The sequence below is a fragment of the Myxine glutinosa genome, chromosome 5, assembly GCF_964187855.1.
Source record: "Myxine glutinosa chromosome 5, kmMyxGlut1.1, whole genome shotgun sequence".
Lineage (NCBI taxonomy): Eukaryota > Metazoa > Chordata > Myxini > Myxiniformes > Myxinidae > Myxine > Myxine glutinosa.
In genome coordinates this window covers 122994959-123019285 of record NC_136265.1, presented here as the reverse complement: position 1 = coordinate 123019285, position 24327 = coordinate 122994959, and the positions used below count along the sequence as shown (strand labels likewise).

At 39.8% G+C, this 24327-nt stretch overlaps 1 protein-coding gene across 5 annotated transcripts in view; it reads right to left on the bottom strand.

Annotated features, from left to right (window-relative positions):
* TGFBRAP1 (transforming growth factor beta receptor associated protein 1) overlaps positions 1 to 23566 on the bottom strand; it is a 58541-nt gene extending 34975 nt beyond the window's left edge. For 2 of the 5 annotated variants that reach the window (XR_013623548.1, XM_068116363.2), the window contains exons 1-2: positions 23419 to 23566; positions 9704 to 10239 (exon numbers count right to left, since the gene is read on the bottom strand). Coding sequence is in view for 2 of the 5 variants with exons in the window: in XM_068116363.2 (XP_067972464.2) it covers positions 9704 to 10237 (534 nt within the window). In the remaining 3 variants the exon portion in view is untranslated. The remainder of the gene's footprint in view (positions 1 to 9703; positions 10240 to 23418) is intronic. The other 3 variants (XR_013623549.1, XM_068116364.2, XM_078778624.1) reach the window with 2 other exon arrangements.
* Between the last annotated feature and the right edge of the window lie 761 nt (positions 23567 to 24327).

Genomic DNA, 24327 nt, shown 5'->3' with positions numbered 1-24327 from the left:
TCTGTGTGTCTGTGTGTCTGTGTGTCTGTGTGTTTGTCTGTGACCGCTGTTTCTCGACAACCACGGGTCCGATATACTTGAAACTTGCCAGGTATATTGCTGGGGACCCGAGGATGTGCCTTTTCAAGGTTTGAAATTAATCGGACAAGTACCTACCGAGCTATGTCCAAAAAACGCTTCAACCAATCAGAGAGCAGCGAGCTATCACGTGTGCCGAACCGTTAATGCAATGCAAGCGTTAATGCGTTAATGCAAGGCTTTTCTTTTTTTCCCTCTTCTCTTTCTACTTTTCCTTGCGATTAAATTGCAAACAGCCAAAATACGTTGGCGCTAATTGAATAATTGGCCATTAACACTAAAATAATCGTAACTGCGATATGCCAACTTCCGGACAGTGCAGCCTTCCCTGTTGTTGTTGTTTGCAGCAGCTGTTTGCAGCAAGGCAAGGCTTTTCTTTTTTTCCCTCTTCTCTTTCTACTTTGCCTTGCGATTAAATTGCAAACAGCCAAAATACGTTGGCGCTAATTGAATAATTGGGCATTATGTTTTACAACTAATAAAAACGAATTTGCGATTCATTCGCTTTCCTGCGCGTTTGTGTACGCGATGGCGATTTCTTTACCAAACTCCGGAAGCCGTTCGCTTTGGACCGAACCATTGCATGTAAATAGAGGGGGGGGATTGTCACCACTCGCAAGCCGTTCGCTTTGGACCAAACCATTTCATGTAAATAGGGGGGGGGATATAATTTTAGATATATATATAGTACGGGCATGCCCTAGTATTGACAATTGTTTTAGTGGTGGCTTGCTTGAAAGCCTTAGTGACGGTGTGTTTGAATAAGGTAACCAACAACACTATGATAATGCATGAAGTGACAAATGAGGAAAGAAATGTGGAACCACAAGAGGAAGACTTTTATGGCGACATAAATACTGAGATTAAAAGATTAAATCAAGTGATGTTGCAAATGAATACAGTTGAATTAAGATAATGGCATAACGACAATGTTATGAATTGTGTCAATTACAAGATCAGTGAACTTATATCACGCGTGACACACTGTTAGTTAAAAAAAAAAAAAAAAAAAAAAAGGGAAAAGAAAAGCGGGGAGGAATTATGGTAATAATACATTATGCTTAATTTGTTGGTTTGGAAAAAATTTGTTGGGAATTAGATATTCCTGTTTGTGATTGTAATCATATACAATTTATTTTCTTTGAGTAGTGCTAAAATACCTGCATGAGTAAATTTTTGAACTATATTAACCTGAAAGCAATTGTGGATGCTATTCTTAGTTTAGAAGTAATATACATACCTGATTGAATATTATTTGTGTGACGCATATAAATGAATATAACTTTTTGAATGTTTTAAGGAAAAACAACAAATTGTTGAATGTGAAACTGTCGGAAGATATACATGATTATGCTGATTTCATGGTAAGATGTACCCTATCTGATTCAGTGTGTGTGGAAAGCAGATTCAGATGTGACTGAGCATAAGGATAAGACGAGATCACATTTTGAAGGGGGTGCTAACGGAATTGGGAAGAAGTTCGAGAAAGAAAATTTGTGGATAAAAATGAAGTTAATCTTGGCATACACCCTCCTTCTCAAAGAATGATGGAGACATTCTCCTGCATAACTTGGAGATGGATGCTTACCTTCACCAAGGAAATTTATGTGACCATTTGCTTGGATCACACTGCAACATATGAAAGAAAAGCGATCACTTATTCTTGTTCGAAGGCTTCGAACATTCATCAAATCAGAAGTTGCAGGACAACGACATTTTACCTGCAACTTCCACGGGATGCGGTGACATGTGTAATTACTTCACCAACTTCCGGGGAGCCAGCATAGAGCTGCAAACAAACGGCTGTGCCTTTTCACAACAGCTGTGCACGATTCTGCTGGTTGCTCCTGGTATGGACCATGGATGACCTGAACACCATGGTCCCAACATCATTGTGGATGCATCCGGCATCCCTGTTCCACATCTTGCTGGCCAATCAACATCACACCAATACTTGCTGCCCACTCATAATGAGGGAGGAGGCAAGTCGCCTACAACTGGGCGAAGGCCTTGTTCAGGAATCATTATGGTTCACAGCAAGAGTGGCGAGAATGCTACATGGAGAGCAGGGTCAGTCTATGACTCCGCACTGTTACCACAACAGCGAAATCCTACACGAAGTAGTGCAGGTGTTATGAAGACAGAAGAAAATGTTTCATACCTGAATTCAAACACAAGTGATCAGCCCTTCCTTTCAAACAAAGAATCAACATTTGTTTGGAGGCAAACGTTTTTTGCCAGATGTTGCAGATGCTTTATAAAACTTGAAAATGGTGAAGTGAAATTGTTGTATCTTGGTGATGGTGAAGTGTTGTTTTGCAAAGATATTTGTGATGTAAATGAAATAGATTGAATTAACAATATGGAAGGAGTCAATGACCAACGAAATGTTTGGTGATCAGATTCTTGTAGGATGACGGTGTATGCCTAAGGAAATTGGATTACCAAAGTTTTGGTTTGAGTACTTGTATTGATGTTTACTTGTAGTGATTGATTGTTTGCTTATATTGATGTTTAGATTAATGGTTAATATAAACAAAAACAAAAAGATGAGGGAATTGTGGAAGTAGAGATCTTGACATCATATTGGTTGGAATTGAAAACGGAGCAGATAGTGAGATGATTCGTAAATGAATGTCAGGAATTTGCATGAAGATAAGCATGGACCTGGTAATCTTTTGTTCACCTTGTCACGACCCCGGGCTAGAGCACATTCCTAAGCCTTCACTATTGTGAACCAAATGAAAGTTCAGAGGAACTCCCAGCAGGAAGGGATGGTTGTCAACGCCTGGGGAAGCGAACTGGCGCCGATGAGGCGAGCGTGGAAGACCTCGGAGCATTTAGCGGAGGAAGGATTAGCGCGGCGGTGCCCATATAAACGAGAACATTTCTTTGACCTGGGTGACTTGCCACGAGAGCCCATGCCCGACGGAACGAACGAGTGAACCGGCGCTGAGCAGAAGACCGGCCGAAGGAGGAGAACCAGCGACTAGAATTACCAAATTCGTTATTGTATTGTAGTTCCTTATTGAAACAAGTGATCCATAAATTATAATAAATCCTTACTTTGTAAAACTGTCTCAGTCATTGGAGTCTCTTGAGTCCTTTAACATTCCCGAACAGTGGCCATTTTGAAAATCAAAAATGGCCGCCATACAGGTATCTCTCCAAATGTAAACATTGATTTTTAGTTTCCTTATGCTATAACCTTTCCAAAAATGTATAGGTTTGCTAATCTACCATGATTTTGAACGAAATATAATTTATTGACATAGTGAACCTGACTATTTGAGGGATTAATATGTTTATTATTGATATGCTTGTATCTATATATATAAAACACAGTTTGTGTGTGTGTGTGTGTGTGTGTGTGTGTGTGTAATGTTACTGATAGACTCCTAAACGGAGAGGCTCACGTACTTGATATTTGGCACAGACATGGCCATTGAGCCTGGGAAGAACATGGCCGACCAAAAAAATTATTTCATAATATTTTTTTACCATATTTTTACCTCAGCGCATTTCAGCGAGGAACATTATGCACGGAATCTGACCAGAGGCAGAGCAGCGCGCTGATTCGCTCAGAGCGATCACGTGATGTTCCTTGCCGCCATTAACTCAGTTACGCGTTCGCACGTATTTCAGAGCGAAAAGCGATTGCGTTTTTTTCACATTTCAGCGAGGAACATTGCCATTCACACCACATAGGTTTTGGTAATGTCGGAGTTTACGGGCGTAAACTGGATAGGTGGTTGTAATGTCGGAGTTTACGGGCGTAAACTGGATAGGTGGTTGTAATGTCGGAGTTTACGGGCGTAAACTGGATAGGTGGCTGCCTTCAAACCAACTGCCTTGACGAATGCTTTGTCGAGTCTTACAGGTAGAGCAGTACCATGTCTTCCCGTCTGATACATCACCACGAGTAATAAAACCACAATGGACATTACATCGAGGGCAAATACAATAATTCTTGATGAGTCTGCGACGTGCACACCACTTAATAATGTCAGGTATTAGAGCCAAAGAAGTGATATTATGATTAATAATCATGATTAATTATGATTATGATTAATAATCATAATATCACTTCTTTGGCTCTAATACCTGACATTATTAAGCGGTGTGCACGTCGCAGACTCATCAAGAATTATTGTATTTGCCCTCGATGTAATGTCCATTGTGGTTTTATTACTCGTAGTGATGTATCAGACGGGAAGACATGGTACTGCTCTACCTGTAAGACTCGACAAAGCATTCGTCAAGGCAGTTGGTTTGAAGGCAGCCACCTATCCAGTTTACGCCCGTAAACTCCGACATTACCTAGGTTTTTTTTTCTTTCATCTTTAGATCCATATTTTATTTCAGCGAGGAATATTATACACGGAATCTGAATCGGTGGCAGAGCAGCGCGCTGATTCGTGCTCATTGATGACGATCACGATCACGTGATGACGTGATCACGAATGATGTTCGTGACGCGATCACGTGATGTTCCTTGCCGCCATAAACTCACAGCAAGTAGCATAGATTTTAGCATGATTAGCATTTAGCATGATTTAGCATGATTTAGCATAGATAGTAGCATGTTTCACATAGATTTTTTTTTTCAGCGAGGAATATTATACACGGATTCTGACCGGTGGCAGAGCAGCGCGCTGATTCGCTCAGAGCGATCACGTGATGTTCCATCCCCGCCGCCATTTGGCTTCACTTTTCACGGAGTATGAGCGTTCTATATATTTTCAATTCAGTGCGCCCGACTCGCTCACGTACTTGATTTGTGGCATAGACATGGCCATTGGGCCTTCACGGTGTAATTTGTGCGAGGCTTTTGTCCGAGTGAGCTTGAGTCGAGAGGGCGAATGTACGGGTTGGGAATGTACGGGTCTCCCTTCCCCCACCCGGCAACGCCGGTACTGGAGGGCGTCACAGGATCGGTGAGTCTCCAAAATCCGCTTCGTGCTGTTGCGAAGATTCAGGACGATGTCGCGATTGTTGTGCTGCTCTCCGACCATGAGAACTGCAATGTCATTGTTGACTGGCCCTCCCCTTCCATCCCCCCTCCCCTTCTCCCCTCCCCCTCCCTTTTCCCCCTCCCCCCTCCCTTTTCCCCCTCCCCCCTCCCTTTTCCCCCTCCCCCCTCCCTTTTCCCCCTCCCCCTCCATTTTCCCCCTCCCCTTCACACTCCTCTCCCATCCCTCCCCCCTCTTCTCCCTCACATTTATACACGGAATGCCGGGTACTTCCCCCCCCCCTCTTCTCTCCTCCCCCCCTCTCCTCCCCTCCCCCCCGTTCCCCTCCCCCTCCCCCCTCTTCTCCCTCACGTTTATACACGGAATGCCGGGTACTTCCCCCCCCCTCTCCTCCCCTCCCCCCCCCCCCATTCCCCTCCCCTCCTCTTCCCCCTCCCCTCCCCTCCCCCGCCCGGCAATGCCGGGTACTTCTGCTAGTAATCAATAAAATACGTTTTGTGCGCACGTTTTGTTTTTCATTACTGTATACCTACTTTTGCAGCCCCCTGTATATATACAGACTTGGCATTTAATATGGAATATTTTTTTTGTGGGGGTGAACTTACTTTTCAAGATGTCTTAGAACCAAAAGTTCATTGGAATTATGTTGAAATTATTCTCGATTTTGTTAATGTGACCTTTAAAAGAAACAAAAACCACATTTGACATTTCAAAACAAATAAATTGATCCTTGAAAGTGATGTAAACTGATATCGAACTCAATTCACTGACAGTACTGTGTTAAACTTCTGTACGTTTTCCAGAAGTAACTCTTTATTTTGCACATTAGCCAAAATTTTTTTTAACAAAAACAAAAGTTAATTTACGACTGGGATTACGGACAGTAAAATTACAGTTCAGTACTTCGTGTAACCCCCACGAGCATTCAGGAGAGCACGTACACATTGAGGCATGCTGTTCACAAGATTTGCCAAGGTTTGGGCAGGAATCGCTTGCCATGCAGTGACAATAGCCTGCTGCAATTCACGCACAAAGGCAAGCTGCTGGTCCAAGTTGTCGATTTGACGCGTTAATTCTGCCCACAAGTTCTCTATCGGATTCATATCCGGGGACATGGCAGGCCACTCCATATGCTCTACACCACGGTCAGCAAGAAAGTGTTAGATCATGCGAGCACGATGAGGCCGTGCATTGTCATCTTGGAAGACAAAGTTTCCTCGAAAGGCTGCACGAGCAAATGGAAGCAATGTTTCTTCCAGAATGGCCCTGTACTTGAACTGGTTCAGGTTTCCATTCAGAACAACCAGGTCAGTTTTGCCCCCTGCATGAAAAGCAGCCCAAACGGTCACCCCACCACCTCCAGCTTGGACTCTTGGCACTATACAATCTTTGTTGTAGGCTTCATGCACTTTTCTGCGCACTCGGACGTGGCCATCTTGACGATAGACCAGAAATCTAGACTCGTCACTGAAGATCACATGATTCCAGTGTCCTGGCTGCCATTGACGGTGCTCTCTGGCCCACTGCAATCGGCGCTGGCGGTGTTGTCTGGTCAGGCGTGGCTTTCTCAGGGGACGCCTGGCACGATAGCCTGCTTGAACCAGTCGGTGGTTGACTAGCCTTCTGGATACAGGCACATTTGTCAGTTGCTGCCACTCGGCCCTAAGCTGATTAGCTGACTTGGTACGGCCTTTGCGGACTAACCGGTGCAGCTGGCGATCATCCCTCCTTGTGGTTCTGCGGGGACGTCCTGGCCTCGGTATTGGAGTAGGGACACCCCTCTGAGCATTTCGTTTCAGGATCTTTGACACCTGACCTTGAGTGATGCCATACTGCCAAGCAATAGCACGCTGTTTCATGCCGTAATTTCGTAAAGCCACCACTCCATGACAAACAGCATTGTCGAGTTGACGGACCATCTCCAGAGGAAGCGGCAATAACTTCTGGAGAGGTGCAGCAGTTGTTTTCCACTAATACAGAATGCAACAACCCTTGTATACCCGACTGTGAAGCCAATCATCAAATGCACCTGTCCGTACATTTTGCCACGCCACCTGTGATATAATCCTGTTGTTGACTTCTTGCTGCGACAGACAATCAGTGACATGGTTCTTTTAACAAATAAATCACCAAAGTGTAAAAGAAACTCACCAGATTGATATACTGAGTTAAGAAAGTAAGCCCAAGTCAAGAAAAAAAAAATATTCCATATTAAATGCCAAGTCTGTATATATATACATATATAAAAACCCCTATGGTCTTCCAATGAAAGAAAGCTGCATAAAGCAAGAGAAAAACTACACAAGATAAGCACTTTGCTGTTTCAAACTCTACCCGGATTCATCTACAGCTGCAGACATTCACAAGTAGCACACGCATGAGAATCCCAATGCTACATAGCCCCCTCAGCCACCGCACCGGTTTCATCACTTGTCGGCAAGTCATCAGCGACAGCATAGACAGAAACGTGCACCACCGAGGTTCCCAAGCATGTACCACATGGAAAGCCAATAGGAGTTAACATATAAATAACAACACCCAATCATGCCCATGACCCATAATTTGAGGGAATAATCAATCAGCTATCACATAATCAATTATCCCAGATTCAGATGAACCCACTGTCTGCTGGAGTATCTTGTTGCCAAATGTAAAGAAACTGTTGTTTCGAAGAAATCGAATACTTTCTTTGAGTTTACTTTTTGAAAAACTGCATGAATATTGATTATCCTTCACAGACCAGTGTGCTCTGTTTTGATATACATTAATGTATACTCTATTACCTCCTGCAAATGCTTTATCTACTGCTCTGTCCAATGCGGTTACCAGCTTGTCATGTGGAATGTTTGTGTACAATGTGGAAAAATCTAAAGTTGAAAGACATTTTGCCTTACCCTTGTTACTCCCGCGAGGGAGTAATGCATTCGATCGTGTCCGTGTGTGTGTGTTAGTGTGTTTGTGAACAAGATATCTGGAAAAGTTCTGAACGGATTTGGATGAAAGTTGGTGGGATGATTGCCCTTGGGATAAGGAAGAATTGATTAGTTTTTGGTGAAGCTCAGGATATTATTCCCGATCCAGGAATTTTTTTACCATTGGAAGATCGGGCTCATTTTTTTTAACATTATCTTCTATATATTCTATATTTAACATTGTGATTTGAAAATAGTTTTCATATTTGTTGTAAATGTAGTTTAAACTCGTGGTTATGCGTTAGAGCGGTGTATTTTGTTAGCAGCGTCGTCTTCAACGTTCTTTTTTAAAATTTTAATAAAGACATATTCTGTCATTTTAAAACCACCAAAGTGTGTATTCGGTTTCCCCGTTTCATAAAATGTATCCTTTGATACGTATAATGCTTTAAAACTTTTTTTTTTTTTAAACCTCAGAAGAGATATCAACATTATTGACATTTACCTCAGCGAATGTCAATTGCGATGTCAGTATTTGATGAACTTATAAAGACTTAGGTGAGTTATAATATAAGTGTGACCAGCATGTGCACGGGATTCTTCCCAGAAGAATGAGTTAGGTGGTCCCATGAGCTTGAACGACTTAAAATGAGCGAGTTTTGTTTTGACGTTTGGGCCAGTTTTACATGTTGTATCCCTAAGGAATGAAACGAACGTTTTTCCTGGCTTACAATTTTATTTGAAGTCACACATGCCTCAAAATACACTCACTTATATGGAATTGAACGCTGAATCCGAAAATGTAAGTGAAATTGCCTTGTTTTTTTTTTACATTATTTTCTATATATTCTAAATATATATCTGTGTTGTGTTGTCTTGTCTTGTGTCGTCACTGAACTACTCCCTTAAACTTTTGTGAAATCGTACTATTCCAACTTGACCCACGGCGGGAGTATGCGCTCTACTGAGTGGCGTTCTAGTTATTAATGTTGTGGATACTGTCGATTACCTGTTTGGAATTGTCAACGATCCAGAATTTCTTAACCCTTTGAGTACGGATGACGTCCAGTGCCGCAACCCACAAAAAAGTTTTTTGTACGGATGACGTTACTACACGTCATCGACTATACCTATAAATAGATCGTCAGTAGGTGGTTGCATTCCCGTACCAAAAGCCAAATTAATCCCGCACCGGGGGTATTTTTATCAAAAAAAAAATCCCGTACTCAAAGGGTTAATACCAGAATAAAACTTCACCTTTTCATGGTAGTTTTTAAAGCATTTATAGATTAGTTTCATCGCCCCTGTTATGCTACCCGACAAAGGTTTCAAACTACAGTCTCTACTTGCTGATCAAGGGTCAACCCCCTGAATACACACACACACACACACACACACACACACACACACACACACACACACACACACACACACACACACACACACACACACACACACACACACACACACACACGATTTAACATATGTATTATGTTATGATTATGAAGTATCCCAATTCATAGATGGCTCGTACTAGAAGCGCAGATTCCAACTTTTGTCGAAGAGTCCACACTGCGCATGCAAATATTCAGCGACTTGAATTGACCGATCAGAGATGTCAATACCCATGAGACGCCTGGTATCTACATCATCTCAAATGCAAAATATAACAATGATAGGAGTTCAAAAGCACCCAGAGATGAGGCTCCTCGGCCTCATTGATAAAAGAAAATTAGATACCTGAATTGTGCGCCGCTTTATGTTCACAGTACAGATTTCCACACAGAAAGGGTCTTCACCAACAGCTGCGATTGGCCGCTCATTCACACAAAAAGCTGCCACCCCACGAACCCGCGGCCCTGAGCTCCCGCTTGCACTAGTTCCTGATCCACCACCACCACCACCACCACTACTGCTACTACTACTACTACTACTACCACCAGGCTCAAGTGTTTCAATGTCCAGCGTGGTTAAGCATCCCTCACAGAGAACCAGCAATCGGCTGATTGCAGACGTGGCACGGATGCAGCGAACACCGTCTTTGGAGCTAAGACGTCGCTCACAGTTCCTCAGAGTCCTCAACTGAGCCTCACTGTGGGCGCCTGGTTCTGTCAGGCTGAAGCGGCTCAACCATCCAGTTGTAGTTCCGACATAGAGGTTAGGACCACAGGCATCCAGGCAGGAGATCGTGGCTGGCGGGCTGCTGGTGTTTGCAGGACTGATCAGCTGACCCCGCTCAACAGCTGAGATCAGCTCAAAGGCACGCACAGCCATAACTGCTCGTTTCATTGAAGGTCAGTGATGGGGAGAGTGGTGGAATAGAATAAATAGCAAGATTAAAATATTTATAAATTGTTGGGTGCCACCATTGTTCAACCTTAAAGGCACATAAAAATATACAAACTCCAAAAAACCGAAATGATTTGGAGAACAAGAGGTCAAAGTTGTTTCAGGAAATCTAAAACAGGCTGAAAAATGACAAAGTGGGCCGATAACACCAAGCTTTGATTTTATGCTTAACATCTAGGCTTCGATTATACTCTCAACACACATAACCCACCTTGCTCCAATTTCATCACCCAGGCGCATATATACATATAAAATTTGATTTTGATGTCCCATATGCCCCACTACACCTGATGTACTGTACCGTAATCTTTACAGAGCATAGGTGCTACCATAGCAGTTTCTTGGCAAGGGTTACATACTGTGCGTTTTGACATTGCCTTCCCAGCGTTGTTTCTCCGTGCTCTATCCTTTTGAATGCTGAGCTTAAAGCAAATACGCAACATGTACCGTGTTTTAAGTCTGGAACGAGTACGACTCAACTGAGGTTTAAACCACTGACCTTCCACACTCAGAGCGGACGCTCGAACCATTATACAAGTTGTTTGGTCCTAATGCATTTCCAACCCCCTGGACCAATTTCCCCTGAAACGGGTAGTACCGCATTATTTCCATACGCGGAAGGTCCACATTGCAATTTAAAAAAACTTTCAATTATAGATCTAATTGATGTCAAAACACGAAATAACTGTGTTTTGGCCAATCGACCGTCATCTGTCAGGTCTCCACCTCGGTCGGGAGAGCGGGAGTAGATTGCCTTGCACTTCCACGTTGGAGAAGTACATCGAGAGGAGGAGGAAGTTGTTTCTTGGGTTTGTTGATCTGGAGAGGGCATTCGATCGGGTTCCGTGCAAAGTATTGACATAGGCATTGGGGAGGTTGGGAGTGGAGGAGTGGTTGATCAGAGTAGTGATGGCAATGTACAAAAGAGCGCGCACAGCTGTGGGGACGGGGGACGGGAACAGTGGTGGGTTGGGGTGGGGGTGTGAGTGCATCAGGGGTCGGTACTGAGTCCACTACTATTTGTAGCTGTGATGGAGGTGCTGGCTCAGAACGTGAGGGAGGGTTTACCGTGGGAGTTGTTGTGTGCAGATGATCTGGTGTTGATTGCGGAGGGTGTGGATGGACTGAAGGAGAGGATGAGCACGTGGAGGGAATGTATGGAGACAAGGGGTCTGAGGGTGAATATCGGAGGGACGAGGGTGATGGCAGGTGGTAAAGCATGTGGTGAGGTGGAAAGAACTGGGAAGTGGCCCTGTGCTGTGTGTAGGAAGGGTGTCGGAGTGAACTCCATTCAGTGTACAATGTGCGCTGAGTGGGTTCATCAAAAATGTAGTGGTCTAAGAGGGTCATTAACCAGTGTGGCAGCTACATTCGGGTGTGGGGTGTGCACGGAGGGAGCTGCGGATGGAGGGGATGTTGGGTTGGATCTTGGAGACGGCGTGGGGCTTGAGGGTGTGAAGACATTTTGCTGCCTCGGAGACATGCTGAATGGAGAAGGTGGATCAGACTCGGCAACGGTTGCTCGAGTGAGATGTGCATGGAAGAAGTTTCGGGAATTGAGTGATGTGCTGATGGTGAGGGGGGTGTCGTTGAGGCTGAAGGGAGAGGTGTATGCTGCATGTGTGGGAAGTGTTGTGATTTGTGGGAGCGAGACATGGGTGGTGAACGTGGAGCAGCAGCGGGGGTTGGAGGGGGTGGGGATGCGAGTGGTTCGACGGATGTGCGGAGTATCGTTGAGAGAGAGGAAGACAAATGATGAATTGCAAAAGATGATGGGAGTGGAGCCTGTGGTTGATGCTGTGAGGAGGAACAGGTTGAGATGGTTTGGTCATGTGTTGAGGAAGGATGAGAGTGGCTGGTTGAGAGGAGTGGTGGGGGTGGGTGTAGAAGGAAGTAGAGGGCGGGGAAGACCGAGAGGGACTTGGCTAAAGATGGTGGAAGAAGAAATGCAGGCAAGGGGGTTAACAAGGAGAGATGCAGAAAATAGGGCAAAATGGAGAAGATTGTCATGGGGACCGCAAGGCTAACCCCCGCTCTAGCAGGGAAAATGGCCTTTAAAATGCATGTTGTTGTTGTTGTTGTTTCCACGTTGGAAAGTGATTCTGTCAATCAAACCACTTGAATTTCTGAATATTTATATTGCGAATGCAGATTGGAAAGTAACACGAGCTAGAAAGAGTCCACATTCCCCACGAGATTGCACTGAGGTTAGGAATTGGTTGCAGGAACCTGTACAAAGTTAATGTCGGGTTAAACAAGGAAACGAGGCCGTTTGGCTCCTCTTTGCTGTGTTGCACTCCCGAATAAAAAAAATGTTTTCTGTAAAAACCTCACTTGTGTTGATGATTCACTAAAGTTTAAAGAACCCACTGTTGATCGTGTGACCCAACATGAATTCTCCTATAATAATCCCCCTGGGCCCAATTCTCCCCCTTCTCACATAAATATAGTGCTTGCCCAACACTTATTACACCAAATATAATAAATATAGTACTTATTACATCAACTTATTACAGCAAATATAATAAATATAGTACTTATTACATCAACTTATTACACCAAATATAATAAATATAGTACTTATTACATCATCTTATTACACCAAATATAATAAATATAGTACTTATTACATCAACTTATTACACCAAATATAATAAATATAGTACTTATTACATCAACTTATTACACCAAATATAATAAATATAGTACTTATTACATCAACTTATTACACCAAATATAATAAATAATAGTACTTATCACATCAACTTATTACACCAAATATAATAAATATAGTACTTATTACATCAACTTATTACACCAAATATAATAAATATAGTACTTATTACATCAACTTATTACACCAAATATAATAAATAATAGTACTTATTACATCAACTTATTACACCAAATATAATAAATATAGACACGCTATATAGAGGAACTAGATATAGAGGACAGAACCTCAATATAGAGGAACGACAGACGCGCTCTTTATTGTGAGGCAGTTGCAGGAGAAGTACATGGAGAAGAGGAAGAAGTTGTTTCTTGGGTTTGTTGATCTGGAGAAAGCATTCGATAGGGTTCCACGTGAAGTAGTGACATGGGCATTGAGGAAGTTAGAAGTGGAGGAATGATTGATCAGAGTAGTGATGGCAATGTACAAAAGAGAGCGCACAGCTGTAAGGACAAAGGACGGCAACAGTGGTTAGTTTGAGGTGAAGGTGGGAGTGCATCAGGGGTCGGTACTAAGTCCACTACTATTTGTAGCTGTGATGAAGGTGCTGGCTCAGAACATAAAGGAGGGTTTACCGTGGGAGTTGTTATATGCAGATGATCTGGTGTTGATTGCGGAAAGTATGGATGGACTGAAGGAAAAGATGAACAAGTGGAAGGAATGTATGGAGACAAAAGGTCTGAAGGTGAATATAGGAAAGACGAAGGTGATGGCAAGTGGTAAAGCATGCGGTGAGGTTGAAAGAACTGGGAAGTGGCCATGTGCTGTGTGTGCAGGAAGGGTGTCGGAGTGAACTCCATTCAATGTACAATGTGCGCTGAGTGGGTTCATCAAAAATGTAGTGGTCTGAGCGGGTCATTAACCAGTGTGGCAGCTACATTCAAATGTAAGGTGTGCACAGAGGGAGCTGCAGTTGGAGGAAATGTTGAGTTGGATCTTGGAGACGGCGTGAAGCTGGAAGGTGTGAAAACATTTTGCTACGTCGGAGACATGCTGAATGGAGAAGGTGGATCAGACTCGGCAACGGATGCTAGAGTGAGATGTGCATGGAAGACGTTTCGGGAACTGAGTGGCGTGCTGATGAGGAGGGGAGTGTCGTTGAAGCTGAAGGGAAAGGTGTATGCTGCATGTGTGAGAAGTGTTATGATTTATGGGAGCGAGACATGGGTCATGAATGTAGAGCAGCAACGAAGGCTGGAAAGGGTGGAAATGCGAATGGTTCGGTGGATGTGCGGAGTATCGTTGAGAGAGAGGAAGACAAATGATGAATTGCGAAAGATGATGGGGATAGAGCCTGTGATTGATGCTGTGAAGAGGAACAGGTTGAGATGGTTTGGTCATGTGTTGAGGAAGGATTAAAGTGACTGGATGAGAAGAGTGATGGAAATGAATGTAGAACGAAGTAGAGGACGGGGAAGACCGAGAAAGACTTGGCTAAAGATGGTGGAACAAGAAATGTGGGCAAGGGGGTTAACAAGGAGAGATGCAGAAAATAGGGCAAAATAGAGAAGATTGTCATGGGGACCGCAAGGCTAACCCCCGCTCTAGCAGGGAAAATGGCCTTAAAATGCATGACATTGGTTATGGTTATGACTTATGGTATTGGTTATGACAAACTTCCCTGAAAATGTCTGCTGCTCTTCTTCTGCTCCAATCGGCTCATCTGATCATGTGCTTGTTAAAGTGGACATCTCTCTGACCATTCTCAGAGAGCCTCCTCAGCGTCGACGAGTCTGGCATTTCACTCAGGCCAACTGGCACGGTCTTCAAGCAGCCATCAATCATCTGGACTGGTCTCCCATCTCTACCGCCTCTGACATCAACTCATCCTGGGAATTCTTCCAAAGTAAATTGCTCTCTCTCATGCACAGATTTATCCAATCTCGTCTTCAGTTGTCATACCCTTCCTCCCGTCCATGGTACACGGATTCTTGTGGTGAGGCTATTGCCCAGAAACAACTTGCTTTCGTCTCCTGGAAAGCAAATCCAACGGAAGGAAATCTCATTTCCTTTCACAAAGCCCAAAACAAGTGTGTGTCCACCCTCAGGAGAGCCAGGAAACAATATCTCTCCGTTCTCAGGACAGAACTCTCTTATCTGTCTCCCTCTTCCAAATCCTGGTGGCGTCTGGTCAAATCTGTTTCTGGTGTTTGTTCCCCCTCCATCCCCTCCCTCACCTCAAACGGCCACACGGCTGATTCCGCACGTGAAAAAGCTGAATGCCTCAACTCTGTGTTTGCCTCTACATCTTGTGTCCCAAACCCATCCCTCTCTGTACCCACCGTACCCAGTCGTACCCAGCTGCTCCTGGATTCTGTGTCCTTTCCTCCTGACAAGGTGGAAAAGTTTCTGTCAACCCTCGACTCTGATTCTGCAACTGGACCTGACGGCATCAGCCCACGGGTCCTAAAATCCTGTTCTTCCGCTCTTTCACTCCCTCTCTCTGTTCTCTTCACCCTCTCTTTTGCTCAAGGTCATCTGCCATCTGCTTGGAAATCTGCCAACATCACCGCTTTGCACAAAAAAGGTGCAAAAACAGATCCCAGCAACTACAGACCAATCAGCCTTCTCCCAATTATCAGCAAAGTCATGGAATCCATCATTGCTTCAGATATGAAATATTTCCTCTTCTCCAATGGCTTGATCTCTGATCATCAATTTGGTTTCAGACCTGGTCACTCTACTCTGGACATGCTGCTTCTGCTTTCTCAACAATGGATGGATGTCCTCAATGCCAAACAGGAAATTAGAGCTGTCTCCCTTGACATATCACGTGCCTTCGATACGGTCTGGCACCCCGCTCTGCTCACCAAACTCTCCTCTTTTGGTATCCATGGAAATCTCCACGCATGGCTGGCGGACTTCCTCTCTAGTCGTAGTCAACGTGTGGCCCTGAATGGGTTTCTCTCATCTCCTCTTCCTGTTCAGGCTGGAGTTCCACAAGGCAGTGTTCTGGGCCCTGTGCTTTTTCTGGTCTTCATCAATGATCTCTCTGACTCTCTTGAAAATCCTCTATCTCTTTGCTGATGACTCCACTCTCTGTCGCTCCATTCTTCATCCCTCAGATCGGCAGTCTGCAGCCTCCTCACTCTCTGCAGACCTGGACAAAATCACAGACTGGGCAAACAAGTGGAACATGTCTTTCAATCCTGACAAATCTCACACTCTTACGATGTCTCTCCGAAAAGACCGACTGGACAACCCTCCCATCCACTTTCTGAATAATCCTCTCCAAGAAGTTCTGTCACTCAAGCTTTTGGGTCTAACGATCTGCCATGATCTATCCTGGGAAAACCACATTTCAAATCTGGCCTCCAAAGCCAGTCGCCGACTGGGCATCATCCGTCGTGCGAAGTCCTTCCTTGGCACACCTGAGCTCCTCACCACATACAAGACTTTCATCCGCAGCTCAATGGAATACTGCTCTCCCCTCTGGGCTGGTGCACCTGCCTCACACCTAGCTCGTCTTCACGCTGTTGAAACCAAAACATTCAGAATCATTGGAATCTCCCGCGATGAAGCTAACTCCAAGGGCCTCTCACTCACTCACCGCAGGCAGGTTGGTGGTCTTTCAGTCGTCTACCGACTCCTCTCTGGCCTTGCCCCCCCCCCCCCCCCAGCTCTCTCTGGGCTCTGTCCAGCAAATATTCCGACAGGTCGCACAAGATCTGCCTGCAACCCTCTTATGGTTAAACTGCCAAAATCAAGACTCTCTGCTCACCTTCACTCCTTCATTCCTCTTTTCTCCCGCCTCTGGAACAAACTCCCTCACTCTCTTCAATCCCACTCCACCCTCCAGGTCTTTAAAACAGCTGTTCACCACCATCTCTTATCTTCCCCCATCCAAAACATTGATCTTTTCTATCCCGGCTAATTTCACCCCAATTCCACTTTTTTGAAATATCAACTTCTGTCCTGGAAGTCCTTGGTGTCCTTGTGTTTGATACTTCTGCCACCCCCCTCCCCCCAAGCACTCTCCCTCCCACACATCTCCCTGCTCTTAAATGTTGTGTGCCCTCAAGTGTTTGTGTGCTTCCCCTTCTCTTGTCTTCCGCTCCCTCTTTTTATATATTTTGTTTGTCTGGTTGATTTGTTTGTGAAATAAATGTCAGCTCTTTCACGAGCCTCGATTCAGTATACAAAAAATAATAATAATAATAAAATAAAAGAGTACTTATTACATTAACTTATTACACCTAATAAAATAAATATAGTACTTTTTACATTAACTTATTACACCTAATATAATAAATATAGTACTCATTACATCAACTTATTACACCTAATATAATAAATATAGTACTTATTACATTAACTTATTACACCTAATACAATAAATATAGTACTTATTACATCAACATATTACACCTAATATAATAAATATGGTACTTATTACATTAACTTATTACACTTAATATAATAAATATCGTACTTATTACATCAACATATTACACCTAATATAATAAATATGGTACTTATTACATTAACTTATTACACTTAATATAATAAATATCGTACTTATTACATCAACATATTACACCTAATATAATAAATATGGTACTTATTACATTAACTTATTACACTTAATATAATAAATATCGTACTTATTACATCAACTTATTACACCTAATATAATAAATATGGTACTTATTACATTAACTTATTACACTTAATATAATAAATATCGTACTTATTACATTAACTTATTACACTTAATATAATAAATATCGTACTTATTACATCAACTTATTACACCTAATATAATAAATATGGTACTTATTACATTAACTTATTACACTTAATATAATAAATATAGTACTTATTACATTAACTTATTACACCTAATATAATAAATATAGTACTTATTACATTAACTTATTACACCTAATATAATAAATATGGTACTTATTACATTAACTTATTACACTTAATATAATAAATATCGAACTTATTACATTAACTTATTGCACCTAATACAATAAATATAGTACTTATTACATTCACTTATTACACCTAATATAATAAATATAGTACTTATTACATTAACTTATTACACCTAATACAATAAATATAGTACTTATTACATCAACATATTACACCTAATATAATAAATATGGTACATATTACATTAACTTATTACACTTAATATAATAAATATCGTACTTATTACATCAACATATTACACCTAATATAATAAATATGGTACTTATTACATTAAATTATTACACTTAATATAATAAATATCGTACTTATTACATTAACTTATTACACTTAATATAATAAATATCATACTGATTACATCAACTTATTACACCTAATATAATAAATATGGTACTTATTACATTAACTTATTACACTTAATATAATAAATATCGTACTTATTACATTAACTTATTACACTTAATATAATAAATATCGTACTTATTACATCAACATATTACACCTAATATAATAAATATAGTACTTATTACATTAACTTATTACACCTAATACAATAAATATAGTACTTATTACATTAACTTATTACACCTAATATAATAAATATAGTACTTATTACATTAACTTATTACACCTAATACAATAAATATAGTACTTATTACATTAACTTATTACACCTAATATAATAAATATAGTACTTATTACATTAACTTATTACACCTAATATAATAAATATAGTACTTATTACATTAAGTTATTACACCTAATATAATAAATATAGTACTTATTACATTAACTTATTACACCTAATACAATAAATATAGTACTTATTACATCAACATATCACACCTAATATAATAAATATAGTACTTATTACATTAACTTATTACACCTAATATAATAAATATAGTACTTATTACATTAACTTATTACACCTAATACAATAAATATAGTACTTATTACATCAACATATTACACCTAATATAATAAATATAGTACTTATTACATTAACTTATTACACCTAATATAATAAATATAGTACTTATTACATCAACATATTACACCTAATATAATATAGATGGTACTTATTACATTAACTTATTACACTTAATATAATAAATATCGTACTTATTACATCAACATATTACACCTAATATAATAAATATGGTACTTATTACATTAACTTATTACACTTAATATAATAAATATCGTACTTATTACATCAACATATTACACCTAATATAATAAATATGGTACTTATTACATTAACTTATTACACTTAATATAATAAATATCGTACTTATTACATCAACTTATTACACCTAATATAATAAATATGGTACTTATTACATTAACTTATTACACTTAATATAATAAATATCGTACTTATTACATTAACTTATTACACTTAATATAATAAATATCGTACTTATTACATCAACTTATTACACCTAATATAATAAATATGGTACTTATTACATTAACTTATTACACTTAATATAATAAATATCGAACTTATTACATTAACTTATTACACCTAATACAATAAATATAGTACTTATTACATTAACTTATTACACCTAATATAATAAATATAGTACTTATTACATTGACTTATTACACCTAATACAATAAATATAGTACTTATTACATCAACATATTACACCTAATATAATAAATATGGTACATATTACATTAACTTATTACACTTAATATAATAAATATCGTACTTATTACATCAACATATTACACCTAATATAATAAATATGGTACTTATTACATTAACTTATTACACTTAATATAATAAATATCGTACTTATTACATTAACTTATTACACTTAATATAATAAATATCATACTTATTACATCAACTTATTACACCTAATATAATAAATATGGTACTTATTACATTAACTTATTACACCTAATATAATAAATATCGTACTTATTACATTAACTTATTACACCTAATACAATAAATATAGTACTTATTACATTAACTTATTACACCTAATATAATAAATATAGTACTTATTACATTAACTTATTACACCTAATATAATAAATATAGTACTTATTACATTAAGTTATTACACCTAATATAATAAATATAGTACTTATTACATTAACTTATTACACCTAATACAATAAATATAGTACTTATTACATCAACATATTACACCTAATATAATAAATATAGTACTTATTACATTAACTTATTACACCTAATATAATAAATATAGTACTTATTACATTAACTTATTACACCTAATACAATAAATATAGTACTTATTACATCAACATATTACACCTGATATAATAAATATAGTACTTATTACATTAACTTATTACACCTAATATAATAAATATAGTACTTATTACATTAACTTATTACACCTAATATAATAAATATAGTACTTATTACATCAACATATTACACCTAATATAATATAGATGGTACTTATTACATCAACATATTACACCTAATATAATAAATATGGTACTTATTACATCAACATATTACACCTAATATAATAAATATAGTACTTATTACATCAACATATTACACCTAATATAATAAATATAGTACTTATTACATTAACTTATTACACCTAATATAATAAATATGGTACTTATTACATCAACATATTACACCTAATACAATAAATATAGTACTTATTACATCAACATATTACACCTAATATAATAAATATAGTACTTATTACATTAACTTATTACACCTAATATAATAAATATAGTACTTATTACATTAACTTATTACACCTAATACAATAAATATAGTACTTATTACATCAACATATTACACCTGATATAATAAATATAGTACTTATTACATTAACTTATTACACCTAATATAATAAATATAGTACTTATTACATTAACTTATTACACCTAATATAATAAATATAGTACTTATTACATCAACATATTACACCTAATATAATATAGATGGTACTTATTACATCAACATATTACACCTAATATAATAAATATGGTACTTATTACATTAACTTATTACACTTAATATAATAAATATCGTACTTATTACATCAACTTATTACACCTAATATAATAAATATGGTACTTATTACATTAACTTATTACACTTAATATAACAAATATCGTACTTATTACATTAACTTATTACACTTAATATAATAAATATCGTACTTATTACATTAACTTATTACACTTAATATAATAAATATCGTACTTATTACATTAACTTATTACACTTAATATAATAAATATAGTACTTATTACATTAACTTATTACACCTAATATAATAAATATGGTACTTATTACGTCAACTTATTACACCAAATATCTTCTATATAAATAAAGGAGGAGTGTCTGTGTGAGTGTGTGTGTGTCTGTCTGGATATGTGCTTATAACTCAAGAACTACACATCGGAGAAAAGTTTTAGACACAGATTCGGAATCAGCATAAAATTCTGGTGGTTATAGACTACTTTTTATTTTAATATCAATGGTTTAAAAAACCGGGCCAGCTGCAATTCCATGGTGTAGTTTGTGGCGGCGCTATTGCCCCTTTCCGATCCCATGACGCATTGCGGTTCCGATTCGCGATAAGGTCTATGCGCTATCACCGACACTTTTCCACCTTTTCCATACCTTTTAATCAGATTTACCTTATCGTCCATCGTAACCACATTACGCTTGGAAACACTAGCATTATCCTTCTTCGGACCCATGGCTAACACAGACACAGTAAAGGAATACTGTACGTTGCCTCTGTTTTGAATGAGAATCAGCGGTTGCGCGTACGTACAGTATACTGTACGTACATATTTATATATTTTTAATGTGCTTTTTATTGTATTTTAAATTGTTTTTAAGCTTCTTTTATTGTTAATTTATGTACTATTTTATTTATTTTAAATATATTTCTAAGGAAAACAAATGTTTTCACGTCCGTTGGAGTGACGTAATGTCGCACATAATGACGTTCGCTGCCCGGTCATGAAAGAATTATGATTCTCTTGCCAAAGTGACAGATGAAGATCAGGCAGTCAACCTCCCAACTGAGTTTCTCAACAGTCGTCAGCCTCAAGGACTCCCAACACACAGGTTGATTCTCAAGGTGGGAGCACCAATCATGCTTCTAAGGAATCTTGATCCACCAAAGCTGTGTAATGGAACATGATTGACAAACCAGCAAATGATGCCGCATGTCCTAGAGGCAACCATCCTCTCAGGACAATACAGAGGAGAGAAAGTATTCATTCCAAGGATACCACTTATTCCACCTGACCTTCCAGTCTCCTTCAAGAGGATTCAGTTCCCCATCAGGCTATGTTTTGCTATGTCCATCAACAGGGCGCAGGGGCAATCAATGAAGGTTGTAGGCCTGAACTTCACAGAACAAGTGTTTGCCCATGGCCAGCTGTACGTGGGCTGCTCGAGGGTTGGAAAACCAAGCAATCTTTATGTCTTGGCACCAAGTAAGAAAACCAGAAATGTTGTATACCCAGAGGTTTTGAGAAATTGAAAATTGAAAAAACGTCATGTCGGAAATGTACTGTGATATTGCTCTAAAATATACATGTTCTTTTCATCATATACAGTATTTGTATTATTCTTATTCAACCCGGGCAAAGCCGGGTACCTCAGCCAGTAATAAATATAGTACTTATTACATTTACCTTTCACAAACACCCCACAAAATCTTCCTCAACGAAATACTAAAATAAAATGTATCTCCACTTGTAACATTATCGTGTCCGACGAACTCGCCTTTCCGCACCGTCCGTGTCCACCATTCTACACGAGTCCATCTGTCAGTCTGCATCTGTGCGTGTTCTGTTTTGTTTGTTCGTCTGTCTGCACGTGTGTGTTTCGTTTTGTCCATCCGTCTGTCTGCACCTGTACGTATTCCATTTTGTTCATCCGTCCATCTGTCCGTCTGTCTGTCTGTCTGCACCTGTTAGTGTTCTGTTATGTTGGTCCGTCTGTCTGCACCTGTGTGAATTTCGTATTGTTCGGCAATCTGTCTACGCTTGCGCGTGTTCCGTCATGTTTGTCTGTCTGCACCTGTACGTGTTCCGTTTTGTTCGTCAGTCTGTCTGCACCTGTGCGTGTTCTGTTTGTCCCTCTGTCTATCTACACGTGTGTTCCGTTTTGTCCGCCCGTCTGTCTGCACCTGTGCGTGTTCCGTATTATTCTACCGTCTGTCTGTTTGTCTGTCTGCACTTGTGCGTGTTCCGTATTATTCTGCCGTCTGTCTGCACCTGTGCGTGTTCTGTTTGTCCCTCTGTCTATCTACATATGTGTGTTCCGTTTTGTCCGTCTGTCTGCACCTTTGAGTGTTCCGGTTTGTCCGTCCGTCCGAATCTGTCTGTCTGTCCGTTTGAGTTTGTCCATGCAGTCACGACGAGCCGCGCATCGCACCGGAAGAGCAGAACCTTCAGGTGAGCCGCATGGTCGGCGTGGCCCAGCCCAGGACCACCTTCTCCCGCCCGAAAACAAGCAGCTTCGTTCGTGTCTACGGCCGCCTCGTCTGGAAGGAAGTGCAAACGGTTCGAGGGGAAGGAGGAGTAGAGGTGAAGTAAACGATTGAAAACGGAATGGACTATTAAACGTGAACGAAATGTAGGATTTTTAATAATTTGAACATTAATATAAAGTTATAAATAGCGTGAGAATGATTGAGACCTAAAGTGAAGGATCAAGTTAAACTGGTGTTTGAGGCAATGAAGGATTAAAGACTGAGTGAATGATCGTTCATTTAACTCACGTACGAAGCTCACTTACCTGAAAATGCAAAATGAATAAAGGTTGACAGGTAAGATTGAAAAAAATGTCGGAATGTAAATCGGAGGGAGGTGAAGGATTGATAGAGAAAAGGAAGGAATGACGAGTGATCGATCGATTAAAGTTGTGAAGGTTTAACCGAGGTGAATGAAATTCGTTTGTTATATTAGTGCTGAAGAGAGATTAAGCAAATGAGGTGAATCGGTCCTGTTTTCGAATTTCGTATTTTAGTTGTTTCTCGCTCGGTTGTCGCCCGAGTCATCTATTTATTACGTACATGAGAGGCGAAACCACCCCTCGCTGACTCCTCCGAATGCTCAGATTTCTGATTGGGCCATTCTGATGATCTCTCGTGCGTCTTCTGTTCTTGAAATTCCTTGTGATTTATTATGTTCTGTCTTTGTGAAAGTTGTGAAATTTATTTGATTGCGTGTCTCAATGAGTCGCAGCAGTCCTTTGCTGAGGTGCCATGGCAGGTGAGAGAGGTACCGACACCCAGACCAACTGGCATGATTATAATGAAATCGCCATGCACGTATGAGGAAG